We start from the raw sequence: 17,374 nt of genomic DNA, 5'->3' as shown, positions 1-17,374 counted from the left end.
TCATCTCCCACAACCAAATACACCTTCAGTTGACTTTAACTCCTCAATCAATGCAGTTAAGTGTTCTATGTGCACATTTACGCATTCTAACTACCATTATTAAATCTTCATCCTTTTATTTTTTTTTCTAAGACCCTCACTTGTACAGTACAAGCCCCTGACCAAGGTGTTACTCATTTCTAGCAGTCTGCTCTCCCACAGACCGTTAGGTCTGTTATGGTGCTGCCCCAAGAGAGGGAGCTTGGAAGAACCAGTGCAGTAGTTGGAGATTCCTCTCAGGATGTCAGCAAGTCACATCCATTGCCACATCTTAATACAATTCACAACATGGTGTCTGAACTCCAGCCTGACTGCCCCAACAGGAATCCAGGAAGAGCAGGCTAAAGGATCCTCATGGCACTCGGTGTTCATTGGTCACGAACCTCTCAACAGCCACAGAAAGATGTGCAGCAATCTGCCATCAGCTCCACTCAGAGCATTAGGATTGGACATTGTGGAAGTGGTAGATCTAGGAAGACATTGGTTAAAAAAGAGCACCTAGGGTTAGAATTATTTATTTTCCTGTGCAGATTAAAACCTTTCTCATGTTTATCACTTTCATCTATGTTGGCTTTGTCATTATGTCCTTGATAGGTAAATTGGTTCAATGATTTTAAGATTTATAAAAAAAGTGAAGCATTCCAAAACAATGGTGTGAAGGTTGCAAGACAATCACCTCTTGTCCCAGAAGGGTATGAGGATAAAGAAGGGTCTATGTTGAATGCTGCAGTGAGTGCATCCCTTCTATCTCAAGTTGTCCAGCTCACCTCCAGTGCTTTCTCATCATCCTCTTGTTCAGATGAATCTTAACATAACCATCCCAATGGCCAGCTCTATAATACACCTTATAGTGATACGGTTGCTGTTGTATTTGCTTTGTTAGGGAATGGTCCAGTTTCAAAGAGGTGACATCAGCCAGATACAGGATGGCATCCTTTGTCCCCAAGCAACCATTTTCTAAGAGTTCTGATGAAAGGTCACAGGCCTGAAATGTTAACTGTCTCTCTCTCTCCACAGATGCTGCCTGACCTGCTGAGTATTTCCAGCATCTTCTGGTTTTTATTTCAGCCATCCTCTAAGATTGGTGATAGGTTGACATATTAGGTGGGGAGTGCTGGGGAATAGCAGGGAGATTAATAAGGCCTTCTGCGAGCATACCCCTCAGTTGTTGCCTTCTCTATGGCCCTCCTACAGTGCCTTTGCTGCTGCCCCTCTTCTTTTCCTTCATTCCAATATAATGCAGCAGTCTTGCTCAGCTTCTCTCCTCTCTTTATAAAGATTCTCCAAAGTGTAAGCCAAATCTAACAGAATCACAGCGCACAATGAAGTGAATGAGCACCTGTGAATGTTGCAGCTTAATTAGCATCGTGGCCCTTATATATTCAGTACATTGAGCAGTCCTGCTCCAATCCCGCCAGTATTCCCTGGTGATCTTGCTGGTCTCTGTGAAACCCATCCAACAGTAGGTAAAATTGCATCAGTCTTAATTACATCATAGGATGCTGATTTCTATTTATTCATGAGTCTCTCACTTCTCTGCAACACCATTCCCGCCATTCTTATTTGGGCAGCCAAGAAAGCGGTGGATTGGTGGCAACATTGAGAATTTCAAAGTAATAACCCCTCACTTAACATTTCCTGCCCATCGAGGGGGTGAAAACCGAAGCCTAAGTGTCAACTCAAAATATTGAATACAGAGCCAAAGCTACTCAGGGAAGTCTATAGTATATCTGCTAGCCCAAATGTTATCTAAATAACGAGCTGTGAATCTTGTTCAATATAAATTGATGCAACCGCAGTATCAAATCATTTAATGAGTAGCAGTTCACAATTCAGTCAGACCACTCATTTCTATTAATATTCACAATGGTTTAATTGGATTAGCATTTATGACTAAGTAAATCTACAGTTCCAAAACTTTGCTCGTTTTCTTATTTGCAGGTAGGCTACAGACTTCATTTTGTCATTTGGTGGAAAACAGCTTCCATCCTAACTAGTTATTTCTGAAGCATATTTTCTCTATGTATCTAAAGTAATACACAAGAGAAATGTTTGGCAACATTTTCCAGCCTGGCTATGTAGAGAACCTAGCCCGGGATTTTATGTTTGCCAATCGGGACTGCTGTTGAAATCAACATGCCGGTTTCCCTTATTACGAAGGTGGGTGGGCGCCGAAATCAGCAGCCCACCCACCATCTATTAATCAGCACTTGAGCTTGTTAACAAGCCAATTGACCAAAATATGACACTGCTCACGCCATAATGTGGTTGGAGGGGGCAGGCAGGCGAGAGTGGGGAGTCCACTTTTTCACCATCTGATGTGAAAAAGTGGAAAGGAAGGAGGGTGCATCCTGGGGATTTGGGGGGGGGGGGGGGGGGGGGGGTGCCCTGTACACATTGGGGGTATCCCTCTCCAAGATGATTGTCACGCTACTGATGTGGATAAAGCCAGGAATATCCATGATGCACATGGAACCTTACCATGGAAGAATAAGTTAATATTGGTGTAATGACATAGCACAAGCACAAAACCTTACAATTGTTTTCATAATAGCTGGTTCTGAGAATTACAAAATGTTCTTACTGTTATCTCCTGAGGTCAAGCCTGGACTTGATGATGTTGAAAGAGATTGAAGCCGGGGTAAAGAAGCGCTGTAAAGATTGGATTTTCCGCCATTCCCGTTACTATTGGTATTACCATTAACTCGCACAGATCCAGGTAACTGGCCATTTGTACAGGGGGCTACATAAGACACAAATAAGGACTTATGAAAGAAAAGTCGATTTTAAAGGAGGCTGGATAAAATTAATATTTCATTAATATTAATCAATATTATGCACCTACTCGAACAAGATTTTTTATATTATTGATACATTGACCTGATGGCAGTGTGAAACTGGGGCTGTTTCTTTGTCCTGCTTTGATATCAATGTTTAATTTGTCATTTGCTGGACATGTTTGCTATCAGAACTCACATACCAGCTTTGGTGGGTGCTACCTGAGGAAGAAACTAGTTGTAGTGAGATGAAGGATATGAAAGTATTATCTTACACATTTGACTTTTTATCTCTGTGAGATGAAAAGCAAATTCTTAATTTGCTGCAATTGTGTCTGTTAAATCCAATGTCACCTTGAATAGCATAAGAATAAATCCTAGAAGATTTAGAATTGTAGAAACTTACAGCATGGAAAAAGGCCATTCAGCCCATTATGCTTGTGCTGGCTCTTTGAAAGAGCTGTCAAGCTTAGTCCCATGTACCCATTTTTTTTGTCCGTAACCCGAGCTCCTCATCCTCAAGTGTCTGCCCAATAACTCACTAATAAAAAAATTTATGGAATCAGCTTCCACCTTTTCAGGTGCATTCCAAACTCTGGCAACTCTGAGTGAAAAGAATTCTCCTCATGTCCCCTCTAGACCTTCCAATTATTTTAAATCTATGACTTCTGACTATTCACCCACTTGCCAGCGGGAATCAATTTTCTCTGTCTACTGCATTAAAACCTCCCAGCATCCTGAAACTTCCATTAAGTCACCTCTTGTGTGCAAGGACAACTGTCCTAGCCTTTCAAACCTCTCCTCATAACTGAAGTTCCTCATCCCTGGTAAAATTGTGATAAAACTTCTCCGCACCCTTTCAAAGGTCTTTATATCTGACCTGAACTATGGATTTAGGTTACTCCCCTTTTACTGAGAAAGCCTGGTGTAGGGGCCTAGGCCCATTATGGTATATTTATGGGGAACATGGTGAACACAAGGATGGCATTGGGGCAATAGTTAGAGATGACCTTGGTTCAGTAAATCAGGCTGTAGAATCAGTTTGGGTAGAGATGAGGAATAGTAGGGGAAAGAAGTCACTAGTGCGAGTGGTCTACAGGCCCCCTAACAGGAACCACAATGTGGGACAAAGAAATACTTGGTGCTTGTGATAAAGTGGTGGCAATAATCGTGGATGATTTTAATCTACATATAAACTGAAAAAAATCAGATTGGCAGTAGTAGCAGTAGCCTGGATGAGGAATTCTTAAAATGCTTTCAAGATAGTTTCTTAGAGCAGCACGTTCTGGAACCAACCAGAGGACAAGTTATACTAAACTTGGTAATGTGTAGTGGGATAGGATTAATTAATGACCTCAGAGTAAAGGCATCCGTCGGTGGCAGCAACCGCAATATGATTGAATTTTACATCCAGTTTGAAAGGGAGAAGAGTGGCTCTGAGATTAGTATTTTAACCTTAAATCAGGGCAACTATGTGGGCCTGAAACAAAAACAGAAGATGCTAGAAAAACTCAGCAGGTCTAACAGCATCTGTGGAAAGAAAAAAAAATGGAGTGAATGTTTCGAGTCCGTATGACTCTTCTTCATTTTGGTTTTATCTATGTGGGCATGAAAGCTGAGCTTGCTGAAGTGAACTGGGAGACTAGGCTAAAGGATAGATCAATAGAGAAGCAGCAGTAGACATTTAAGGGGATATTTCAGAATAACTCAGAATAAGTATATTCCTACTATAAAGAGAAATTCTAAATGGAGGACTCACCATCCCTGGTTCACTAAAGAAGTTAAACAAAGCATCAAACTTAAGGAAAAAGTATATAATCGTGCAAAGGTGAGTGGCAGGACAGATGATTGATCAGAATATGAAGAGCGGCAGAGAATGACTAAAAGGTTAATCAGGAGAAAGGAATTAAAGTATGAGAGGAGGCTAGCTAGAAATATAAAAATGGATAGCAAGAGTTTCTACAGGTATTTAAAAAGGAAAAGAGTGAGTAAAGTGAGTGTAGGTCTTCTAGAGAGTGACAATGGGGAGTCAATAGTAGATAGTAGGGAAATGGTGAATGAAATGAACAAATAATTTGCTTCTGTCTTCACTATAGAGGATACAAAAAACATTCCAGTAATAGCTATAAATCAGGAGGTGGAGGGGAGAGAGGAACTTGGTGAAATTACAAATCACTGGGGAAGCTGTACTGAGCAAACTACTGGAGCTGCGGGCTGACAAGTTTCCGGGTCCTGCGGACTTCATCCTAGGGTCTTAAAAGATGTAGTTAATGAGGTAGTAGATCCATTAGTGTTAATTTTCCAAAACTTGCTAGATTCTGAAAAGGTTCCATCAGGCTGGAAAGTAGCAAATATAAACCCTCTATTCAAGAAGGGAGGGAGACAGAAAACAAAAAACTATGGGCCAGTTAGCTTGGTGCCTGTCGTAGGGAAGGTGTTAGAATCGATCGTTAAGGAGGTTATAGCTGGGCAATTAGAAAAACTCAAAGTAATCGGGAAGAGCCAGCATGGTTTTGTGAAAGGGAAATCATATTTAACCAATTTATTGAAGTGCTTTGAAGGAGTAACACGCGCTGTGGATAAAGGGGAGCTGTAGACATGCTGTACTTGGATTTTCAGAAGGCATTTGATAAGGTGCCACATCAAAGGTTATTGCGGAAAATAAAAGCTCATGGTGTGGCAGTAAATATTAGCATGGATAGAAGATTGGTTGGCTGGCAGAAAACAGAGAGTATGCATAAATGTGTCTTTTTCTGATTGGCAGGAAATGAGTGGAGTCCGGCAGGGGCTTGTGCTGGGGCCTCAACTTATTACAATTTATACCAATAACTTAGATGAGGGGAGCAAAGGCATGGTAGCTAAATTTGCCAATGATACAAAAATAGGTAGGAAAGTAGATTGTGCAGAGGACATAAGGAGGTTGCAGATGGATATAGATAGGTTGAGTGAGTGGGCAAAAATATGGCAGATGGAGTATAATGTGGGAATTTGTGAAGTTGTTCACTTTGGCAGGAAGACTAAAAAAGCAGAGCGTTACTCAAAAGGAGAATGACTGCAGAATTCCGAGGTGCAGAGGGACCTAGGTGTTCTTGTGCACGAGTCACAAAAAGTTAGTATGCAGCACCACTACTGACCAAGCTGGCCGAGTCCTAAAGGACATAACTGCCAGACTGGGTCTGCGGCAGGTGGTGAGGGAACCAACAAGAGGGAAAAGCATACTTGACCTCATCCTCATCAACAGAGGCATCTGTCCACGAGAGTATTGGTAGGAGAGACCACCGCACAGTCATTCGTGGAGACAAAGTCCCGCTTCAGGTTGAGGATACCCTTCATCGTACTGTGTAGCACTACCACTGTGCTAAATGAGATAGATTTTGAACAGATCTAACAACCCAAGACTGGGCATCCATGAAGTGCTGTGGGCCATCAGCAGCAGCAGAATTGTACTCGAACACAATCTGTAATATGGCCCAGCATATCCCCCACTCTATCATTACCATCAAGCCAGGGGAACAACCCTGGTTCAATGAAGAGTGCAAGAGGACATGCCAGGAGCTGCACCAGGCATACCTAAAAATGAGGTGGCAACCTGGTGAAGCTACAACACAGTGCTACTTGCATTCCAGACAGCATTAGCAGCAAGAGATAGACAGAGCTAAGCATTTCCACAACCAATGGATCAGATCTAAACTTTGCAGTCCTGTCACATTCAGTCATGAATAGTGGTGGACAATTAAACAGCTCACTGGAGGAGGAAGCTCCACAAATATCCCCATCCTCAATGATGGGGGAGGCCAGCACATCAGTGCACAAGATAAAACTGAAGCATTTGGAACAATCTTCAGCCGGATGTGCCGAGAGAGGGGATCTCCTCTGGAGATCTCCAGCAATTCAGATGCCAGTCTTCAGCCAATTCGATTCACTCCACGTGATATCAAGAAATGGCACTGGATACTGTAAAGATATGGGCACTGACAATATTCCAGCAATTGTACTGAAGACTTGTGCTCCAGAACTTGCTGCGCCCCTAGCCAAGCTGTTCCAGTACAGCTACAACACTGGCATCTACCCGGCAATGTGGAAAATTGCCCAGGTATGTCCTGCACACAAAAAGCAGGACAAATCCAACCCGGCCAATTGCCGCCCCATCAGTCTACTCTCGATCATCAGTAAAGTAATGGAAGAGGTCATCAACAGTGCTATCAAGCGGCACTTGCTTAGCAATAACCTGCTCACTGACAGCCAGTTTGGGTTCCGCCAGGGCCACTCAGCTCCTGACCTCATTACAGCCTTGGTTCAAACATGGACAAAAGAGCTGAACTCCCGAGGTGAGGTGAGAGTGACTGCTCTTGACATCAAGGCAGCATTTGACCGAGTGTGGCATCAAGGAGCCCTAGCAAAACTGGAGTCAATGGGAATCAGGGGGAAAACTCTCCACTGGTTGGAGTCATACCTAGCACAACTAGGCACTGTGGGAGATCAGTCATCTCAGCTCCAGGACATCACTGCAGGAGTTCCTCGGGGTAATGTCCTAGGCCCAACCATCTTGAACTGTTTCATCAATGACCTTCCTTCCATCATAAGGTCAGGAGTGGGGATGCTTACTAATGATTGCACAATGTTCAGCACATTTCACGACTCCTCAGATACTGAAGCAGTCCAAGCCCAAATGCAGCAAGACCTGGACAATATCCAGGCTTGGGCTGACAAGTGGCAAGTAACATTCATGCCACACAAGTGCCAGGCAACGACTATCTCCAATAAAGAGAGAATCTAGCCATCGCCCCTTGACGTTTAACGGCATTACCATCACTGAATCCCCCACAATCAATATCCTGGGGGTTACCATTGACCAGAAATTGAACTGGGCTAGCCATATAAGTACTGTGGCTACAAGAGCGGGTCAGAGGTTAGGAATTCTGCGATGAGTAACTCATCCCCTGACTCGCCAAAGCCTATGCACCATTGACAAGGCACAAGTCAGGAGTGTGACCCATTTGCCTGGATGAGTGCAACTCCCACAACACTCAAGAGGCTTGACACCATCCAGGACAAAGCAGCCCACTTGACTGGCACCACATCCACAAACATTCACTCCCTCCACCGCCGATGAACAGTAGCAGCAGTACCATCTATAAGATGCACTGCAGGAATTCACCAAAGCTCCTTAGACAGCACCTTCCAAACCCACGACCACTACCATCTAGAAGGACAAGGGCAGCAGATACATGGGAACACCACCGCCTGGAAGTTCCCCTCCAAGACACACACCATCCTGGCTTGGAAATATATCGCCATTCCTTCGCTGTCGCTGGGTCAAAATCCTGGAACCCCCTTCCTAACAGCACTGTGGGTGTACCTACACCACATGGACTGCAGCGGTTCAAGAAGGCAGCTCATTACCACCTTCTCAAGGGCAAGTAGGGATGGGCAACAACTACTGGCTCAGCCAACGAAACCCACATCCTGTGGATGAATAAAAGAAGATGTACAGCATGTAATTCTGGAGGCTAATGGAATGTTATCCTTTATTACAAGAGGAATTGAACTTAAAATGCTTGAGCTGTACAGGACATTGGTGAGACCACATCTCGAATACTGTTTGCAGTTTTGGTCTGTTTATTTAAGAAAGGATGTAAATGCATTGGACGCGGTTCAGAGGAGGTTTACTAGATTGCTACCTGGAATGAGCGTTGTACCTGGTTGTCTTAAGAGGAAAGGTTGGACAGACTGGGCTTGTTTCCACTGGAGTTTAAAAGAGTGAGGGGTGACTTCACTGAAGTATGTATGATCCTGAACGGTCTCGCCAAGGTGGATGTGGAAAGAATGTTTCCCCTTGTTAGTATGTCCAGAGCTACGGGGCACTGTTTTAAAATTAGGGGTCGCCCTTATAGGACAGAGATGAGGAGAAATTTTTTTTCTCAGAAGGTGGTGCGGCTTTGCCTCAAAAGGCTGTGAAGGTCAGGGGACATTGAATATTTTTAACACGGAGGTAGATAGATTTTTGTTAGGCAAGGAAATCAAAGGTTATCGGGGGTCGATGGGAATGTGGAATTTGAAACACAAGCAGGTCAGCCATGATCTTATTGAATGGTGGAGCAGGCTCGAGGGGCCGAATGGCCTACTTCTGCTCCTATTTCGAATGTTTGTATGGAACACAATTAATCAAGGAAAATCTGTGAATCAGACGCTCTCATTGAGTGTGGCTCTGTACCAAGGATACAGCCTCATAAAATTTACCCTATAGCTTCAGGTACCACCACAGTTGAAGAGAAGATGAAGTAAATGAATAAGTAGCGGTTAGGAGGTATCAAACTTGGAGTTTTAAAACTTGCTGTTTGTATGAAGAAGGCTCGGAAAGGTAGGCTGGAAAAGAATGAGTTAGACTAGGGGGTAATAAATGTCTTCATTCCAATGCAGAGGTGATGAAGCAAGAAAGAAAACGAGTAGGATAGTACATTAGAAAATTAAAAGGAAAAGATTTCAGATGAGCAATGACCAACGTTTTATCAATAAACAAATATAAGAAAGTTAGTTGTGAGACCACAATTCCAAGACATTCAAATTAGATAGCTGGATTCTACACTTCTCTGCTAGTGTGTTTGAAGGCGATGGGTGGGCTCATAAAATGCAGCACATGGCCTGCCCACTGCCCCTGATCTGTCTCCCATTTTATGGGGGGGACAGTGGAGGCACGGGTGGCCTGCCCGCCTTTGGACCTATTGAGTCCCTTAAGTAGCTAATTAACGGCCACAAGTGCCTCATCCTGCCCCCCACCCTTGCTATGTTACCCACAGCAGAGGGAGGCCCTCGCCAAGCGGGTAGCCTGGCAGCTTTTATTGGGCGGGCTGGTGTGGGGCAAGGGGTGGGGTCCTCCTTTGGGAGTTCGATGTGTCCTCCCCAAGGTCATACCTCTCCCTTTAACCTTCCCCCACTAGTCTCTCAAACCCAGCCCCACACCCCCCTAACACCTCTCATTGGGGCCTGCCAGCCAGGCTCTGGCAATACCCTAGACTTACCTGAAGCCAGTCCTCTATAACTTCCTCTTCTTCAGGGACTGCCTGTAGTCCCTGCAGTGGCCACCGCTCGAACCTGGTGCTGCTGAAAGTATACATCTATGATCAGATTGGCCAGTAGTTGCCTAAGGCAGGACTTCCTCCCCTGATGGGGATGGAAGTCTTGCCCTGAGGCAATTTGTGCCCCGCCAAGCCTAAAATTGCTGCAGGGCAGCCGGTTTTTTCACCGGTGGGCTCCCAACCAACTTCTTAGTTGAGGGGAGGGCAGGGAACACGGCATCACATAAAATCCAGCCCAGGATTTAGGCTGACAATTTGAGTAAGTGTCGTATGGCTGAAGATCACATACATTTCCATGAAAATGAGCGAAGCTCTGTGAGTGGGTAACTCTGATAATCAAGCCCCTGTTGGTGGAAAGTTGTTCTAATTGTTCTAAAGAATGACCTACAGGTAAAGAAAAAGAGAGAAAAGCAGAAAAATTACCTGTAATTGGAGGTTTCCCAAGGTGTTGCACGGATAAAGCCAGAGGTTTTGCTATGTTTCCACTCCTGGATAGGTCCTGGCATCCTGGGTAATTGGCAGTAGATGTTGCTGGACCAAGACTAAATGTTGATTCTGGAATGTATGAATTATTATATTTTAAACTGCTTTTACTCTGTACAATGGCCAAGAGATCAGTAAAGTTTGAGTACTTGGAATACTCAGGTCTTCAACTCAATGGGGCAGCATTTTTATCACTAACCTGATCACACACCAGATTTATCATCAGGATCTATGCTTGCAATGCAAGATCAGCAAAATGTAAATGCTTTCTGGTGACATATTAGAACAAAAGTAGGAAAATAAAACATTTCTAATAAGCTACCAACTGTATTACAAAGTAAAATGATTCAATATGATTTGTGATATTTTTAGCCAGTATGGCTTTGGATTTATGGTGAAATATTTTGTTCAGCTGTCTGCTGAGGAGAACAAATCTAATGTAATGCAAAATCACATTAAAATTGTTTGCAGTCACAAGTAATGAAATGATGTACATATCTGGGAAATTCTTCACATTATACTATAATGTCATATATTTTACTAAATTCAGCTATTTCTAAACAGATAGAAATAATCCCTCCAATTTGCACATATCCAATTCTCATACAAAAACACAGAAGGAATATTTAAATAAATATATTGATAGTCATTCTGTGACTGTGTTTTTTGCACAACACACACAACTACATTTTGCATCACCACCAATGGCAGTGTACATGGCAGTACAATTTTACTTTATGATGTGCACATATTTCTCTTTGTCTCTCCACCCCTCCCTCATGCTAAATTAACGTTTCTCTTCACCTCTCCATAATGGTAACCAATAAATATGAAAGACCATTAACTTGCATCAAGGATCACAATAAAGTAGCCCCTTGCAACACTCTGTCAAAGGACTCCTGCAATGGTTAAAAGCAGCACCAACTGTGGAGCTGAGCCATACCCCAACCTGGAAAAAGTTCAGTTCCCATCCCTTCCTGGTCATTGTTGACTTAGCTGATTTTAGCCAAAACAGCAATTTGGGCACTATAGTATGAGCATCTCTAAGGTAAACTCATTCATTAAGAATGGCCCCTTAGGATCCCATGGGCAACCTGTCAAGGCATAACCCAACATAAGCCAGAGCAGTTTGGTTGGGGGGGGGGGGGGGGGAGAGAGAGAGAGAGAGAGAGAGAGAGAGAGAGAGAACTGGAGCAACATTCTCGATCCTCAGGTAGTTGCACCCCACAGTAGAAAGATGCAAGCTTCGACCGATGAGCTACACAAGACCTCAACCCCAGCCACATCACTATAAGGAATTGTTGAGTGGAGGCCAAGTTCCATGCAGGGACATATGGAAAAGTAGAAAAATAGTTAGCTAGGGTTATTCTGACAAAACTCTTAGTGGTCAATTTGAAAGTAGTATGGCAGTGATCTGGTGCAGCTCATTTGCATGCTTTCTCAGGCATGCTGCATGATGTGGGGAAACTGAAGAAAAGCAAGAACATTGGTTAAACTTATTTTATCCATGCTCACAGCAGGGTGCCACTCTGTTGTGCCAATTCTTCAGTATTTGCCTCACACAAATTAGAAATATGGGAGTAGTGAATTTACCCTCAAAAAGAGGGAGTCTTACCCATTTTGACAAAACAGCATACAGGTTTCAATTAATTTGAAAGCAATTGTTTCTCATGTGAAAAAATATTCCTGACTGTTCTTTAACAGTGAAACAGATTACTGTTCTCATTTGTGTATCTGTCACAAAATAATACTAATAAGTCCAAGTTGTCAAGGTAAAGAGCACCACAGAACCAGTCAAGTACCATGTAGTGAAGTGTTTGACTGTGTTAATAATTTCAAATGCTTCACACTGCACACCAGATTTTGAATCCATGTACTCAGTAACAGCAAATCCTACCTGTCTGGGAGCTGGCAACCGTAGTACTGTAACCACTGGATGACACGGTGTCTATATTTGGAGATGGCGCAGGAGCACCCACGACTGCAGCAACTGGCTTGGCAGAAGGTAGTGTAGACGAATAACTGCTAGGTGACTGACGAGTGCGGCATTCTGATAACATTTCAAAGGCATGGAATTTTCTTTTTAATTCAGTGTCAGACAGACCTATTACTTTTCATTGCCATGCATGTGCTATATATTTTAAAATTATATCAAGGTCTCACAGTAAACAAGGTCACAACGTGATATCAAAGTGGAGTCAGTTTCCATATCTACATTGGTGGCATCCAGCTCTACAGCTCACCAATGCATCTCTCGACCTCTCTATGACCTCTCTTAGTCTTAGCATAACAGTGAAAATAAATTCTAATATTTATAGCGAATCCCAAATGATGACCATAGTATCCACAAGCAATCTCAGTTCAACAGTGTCCCTTTAACTAAGTAATTCCGTCTTAATGAATGGGTTCTGGCAAACTGTGCCTTTTAAATGGTGATGCCCATTCTCATAGCTGCAGAAAACGACAGAAGTCACAGAATTTAGGATGGGCAGCTTCATTCCATTCTAACTCAGCTGTTTGTATGCAGCTGCTTCTAGAAGAGTGGGTGCTTCTTCAGCGCAGACTGAACATGAACAAGAATTAAGCCAAATGCTTTTACAATGGAACTCTGGGCTACGTCAGCCACATTAGAAGCTTCTGGCCCTGTAAAGGAATTAGACTTTCCCTAACCAAGAATTTCAGGGTCATAGTTTACTATTTAAGGCTCATTTCATTTGGGATCTTTATGGCCATCCAAGAAAATAAATTGTTATTCATGTTTATGGACTAGATTCAAATGCTCATTCCATTGTTAAAAGGTATGATGTACTGACAAGCTCTACAAAATGGCTACAAACAGCAAATATTACAACATCAATACAAAGAGGGCCCCACTATGGGTGGAAAAGGGAAGAAAAATAATTCCATCAATTAATCATTTAGTCATCCAAATTCAAGACTCAGCTACTGGAATGAGAGCCAGATCAATCGAAATGGCTTAGATACATGCAAAACATCCAACCACCTCACATATCATTGCCACTGTGGTATCACACATAAGAAGCACAACTTAGGGCTGAGAGCATACTATAAAAGCTGTCACTTTGGAAACGAAAAACAGGCAATCACACGCACATTCCGTTCAAAACAACAGAAGGAAAGTCTTTGAGGACTCAGTATCAAACATGAAATCCTCCCACTTGAATTTTGGCTCTGCATTCCCCTTAGACAATGTTTTACACAAATGAAAATCTATCCTTTTCATTCTGGCAAACAGTCTGGGAACAAATGGTTGTTTCAACTTTACACATGTAAACAATGAAAACAATTGTAAGGTCTATTCAAGTAATATTTCAGGCTAGAGTTCAACATTGTAAGCAAGGACTGCTCTTTGTAGCAATATCACAAACCCATTCTTTATACACACGCTTACATCTTGCTACATATAAGAGAGAGGAAACCTCCAAGCTGCTTACAATATATGGTCTTTTTGTTTTGCAGTGTTAAATAATCCAGTTAGTAAAAGTAAATACTTTTTCCATTATATTTTTACTGAACAGCTGAGATGAATATAGGATCACAATTAAAGATTTGAAAAGTTGATCAGAGGCACTAAGTAACATCTAGAAAAACAATCTGAAAATCATCGCTCAACATAGATAAAGTGGCTAAGTCACTGGAATGTAGCAGATTTTGTACTGAGTTTGATTACCTTTCCAGCAAATCAGCGGTCCTTTTGAGAAAACACCTTGAGAGTTTTTGACCAGGTAATATTTTAAGTGCTTCTGCTTCTTTGGCTGGGTTGTCAGCTTTAAGTTGATGTGATTGGAAAACTCAGTGAAATACCGAAATCCTTTCTCCCCACAGCCTATGCAGTTCCCCGAGAAACCTGCCGTCATAGCAACAAAAGCAAGAGCAGATGGTGAGCAGGTTGACTTATATGGATATGACCAAGCTTCACAGAGAAAAACGCTGTGAACATTCTCAGTAGCTCAATAGCTCAACTGGGTAACTGCACAAATACATGTCCAGCTTACAAAATAAGGAACCAGAACAGGGTCCAGGATTTAATTGTAGCTATGGGGTCTCCCCACCAACGCCCCCACTCAACCCTGGCAACTGGTTGGAAAACCGGTGGGAACTCTGTGTTGTTTTGTGGGGAACGCCTGATGCTATTTAAGTTCCCTCAGGCACTTAGCTGCCCCATACAACAATCAAGCTGCCAGTGAGGGAGAAATCCTGCCCTTAAGAGCTTCAGGCCAATCAGAGGCCGACAACACCACCAGGAGCAGTGGCTGCCAGCTGGAGTAATGATCTGAGGCCCAGCCTGAGGATCTCTGGACACGGGCGAATGGGGCAAGATGGGGGTCACGGGAAGGGGGTCGCTGGAGGTGGGGGGGGGGGGGTGGACATAGGGGTCAGAGGCAAGGCAAGGAGGGGGCTTTCCTCTTTCTCAAGGCCAGATCATTCGATCAGGCACTAAGTGCCTGACAACAAGAGAGCCCCTCTACAAGGTTGCAGGCAAACTTGACAGGGTTGCTGGGTGCCCTTCGATAGGCACAGGACAGCCATGCGAAACCCATTAAATACCTGAGCCACCACTGAGTTCCAGTGGGCATGGGGGTAATTGATGCCAAATTGCTCATTAATGAGCCTAATTGAAATCTTGCCACCAGTGGGTGGGATGCCCAGATCGGGACCCTTAATTGGTGGCCTTTCTCCTGATGCCAGGCATCTGATGTGGGTACTCCCACCCAATTCTCCTGCCCCCCCATACACCCCTCCCCCCCCCACCGCCATCATGACCACCCCAGCATGCTCAACTAAATTCTGTCCAAAGAGTTTCAATTGAGGACTATATTCACTCCCCAGTGTAATTTCAATCTGCCTGGGTGGAATTTAATGCCTTCCCCCATGATGAGTTTGGTGTTGGGAGGTGGGGCATTTAATCAAGCAGGAGGGTGGTGGGTGGGGACCTTGTCACCTTACCACCTCTGCCCCAATTAAGCCTGCGGCCAGAAGGCTTGTGGGCAGCCTTCCTGCCCTGCCACCAATTGAGGCTCTTAAGTAAGCAATTCATGCCAAGTATTCACCCAGTGGTAGTGGGAGACTCGACATGTGGGAAGCCCAAAAAGCAAACCCTGTCAGGGTTACTTGCAGGCTTCCAGTGGCAGGGTCCTTCATTCAATGGTACTTGGTGCCTGATTGAGGGACCCAGGATTAGCTGGGGTGGGGGAGGGGAGGGGGTGGGGGGGGGTGGGGGGGCACTGAGAGCCACTCCTGCCCCAGCTGCTGACATTCTTCCCACCTTCCCTGCAACCCCTACCCCGTAATCCACCTCCTGCCACTATTCACCTGTGGCGATCCTGAGCCTCTGGCGGGTGCATTACCAGCAGCAGCCACCACCTCTCCAGTTTCTCTGTTCAACAATGAAGAGCTTCTGGCCTCTGATTGACCAGCAGCTCCTGGCAGGCGGGACTACCCCCCTAGTATCCTTGATCTCGCCACTGCCCAGTTAAGTGTCTAATTGGCACTCAATGTGGCAGGCCTTCCCAAAAAGACACAATGCAGGGCTCTTGCCAGCTCTCCAGCCAGAGGGTAAGCCCTATATTAAATTCCGCCCCTTGTATGGAAAAGCTGGATGAGAAATTGTTCCCTGTGGGTTCTATTATTTCCATGTTTTTCAGTGTGCAATGACAAAAGACACAAAATATGATCACATTTAAATGAGTGGATGTATTGAAAAGATAGAGGCCCAAAACATGCTTTGAAAATAACAGTGAGGCTAACCATGTTCACCTTCATTTATGTGTAAATTTCAATCTAAGCACTCTTTTAAAAACATGCTAAGTGTTAATTATTGCTAACCAACCTTCCTGGCACTGAAGATTAATTATTACAAGTGTAGAGTCTTCATTCCTTCAGGTATTACTGGTTGGAGATGTGAAAAAAAAATCCTTTTTAAGCTTTTCTTTTGGTTTACTTTTTACTCCCTTATTCCAATATTTCTTTCCCTCTCCTTGTTTCTCTTTCTGTAGCTGATTTGACACTGAATTCGCCATTCTAACTGACGCTTCCTTGTTTAGGCCTTAATCTGTTCATCTCACAGTGTAACAATCTGAATCTGGAGGTATACAGCTTCTTGCCCTTTTCACTCAGATCCCAGAAGCTCTGCAGAGGGCACTGCACCTCCAGCAACTTTCAGTGCAAAATATCATGGAGATTAAACAGGCATTAGCAAATCTAACTAACAGCAAGTGGTGCTTGTTATCTAGTTTTAATACTTTCTGGGTGGACAAAAGGCAAGAATAAGTTGTACAAAATATATTCTACTGTCTGCACCATTGTAACATTGATTCCTGTTTCATAGGGAGGCTATGGAGGTAGAGGATTGAGTTAAAATTGAATGGTACATAGTGGGTGGATTTTCACAGAGTCAGAAAGAGCCATTTAAAAATGGCAGACAGGGCCCAATTCCAGGATTCCCATCCCAATTCCCAGTGCCCTGAGTTTTCACTGCACTCCCAACCAGGCTGGTTCCATTGCAGAGGTAGGCATCTCCCAGCCCCCTACAATTTTTGTGGAGTCGGGTCAGCTTCTCCATGACTTGTGGTTCATAGCCCTCAGAGAAGTCAGGGAACCCATCTGGATTTGGGAATCTTTTGAAATGTAACTTCAAAAAGGTGTAACCCATGCCCCCTCTATGCCAACTCATGCCCCCCACCCACCCTCCCAGTTCCTTATAACCCCCATGCCAATCCACTGCCTTTTCATGCCCATTCACCTAGTATACACTATGTACCTAACCAATGAGCCCTCTACTAACAATGGCATGTGCGACACTGCTTTGACAAAACCACCCACTCATAGTTTATTGAAAAAAAGAACTGGTGTTCCAACAACCCTATAAAAGTGTGAATCGACCATGCTGCCTCAGCATTAGGCTGCCCGTGTGGCCGCCTCTGATCTGCTTCTGGGGACAGTGGGCCCAACTCTATCCCGCCCCCACCTCCCCGGAGT

At 43.9% G+C, this 17,374-nt stretch overlaps 1 protein-coding gene across 2 annotated transcripts in view; it reads right to left on the bottom strand.

Annotated features, from left to right (window-relative positions):
* Positions 1–17,374, bottom strand: part of greb1l (GREB1 like retinoic acid receptor coactivator) — a 410,899-nt gene that overhangs the window by 159,718 nt on the left and 233,807 nt on the right. For both annotated transcript variants that reach the window (XM_078540619.1, XM_078540620.1), the window contains exons 6-8: positions 14,067–14,243; positions 12,273–12,425; positions 10,316–10,447 (exon numbers count right to left, since the gene is read on the bottom strand). In XM_078540619.1, coding sequence (XP_078396745.1) covers positions 10,316–10,447; positions 12,273–12,425; positions 14,067–14,243 — 462 coding nt within the window. The remainder of the gene's footprint in view (positions 1–10,315; positions 10,448–12,272; positions 12,426–14,066; positions 14,244–17,374) is intronic.

Source organism: Cetorhinus maximus, chromosome 4, assembly GCF_964194155.1.
Source record: "Cetorhinus maximus chromosome 4, sCetMax3.hap1.1, whole genome shotgun sequence".
NCBI lineage: Eukaryota > Metazoa > Chordata > Chondrichthyes > Lamniformes > Cetorhinidae > Cetorhinus > Cetorhinus maximus.
The sequence above is the reverse complement of the archived record's forward strand: the minus strand, read 5'-3'. Positions and strand labels throughout refer to the sequence as shown.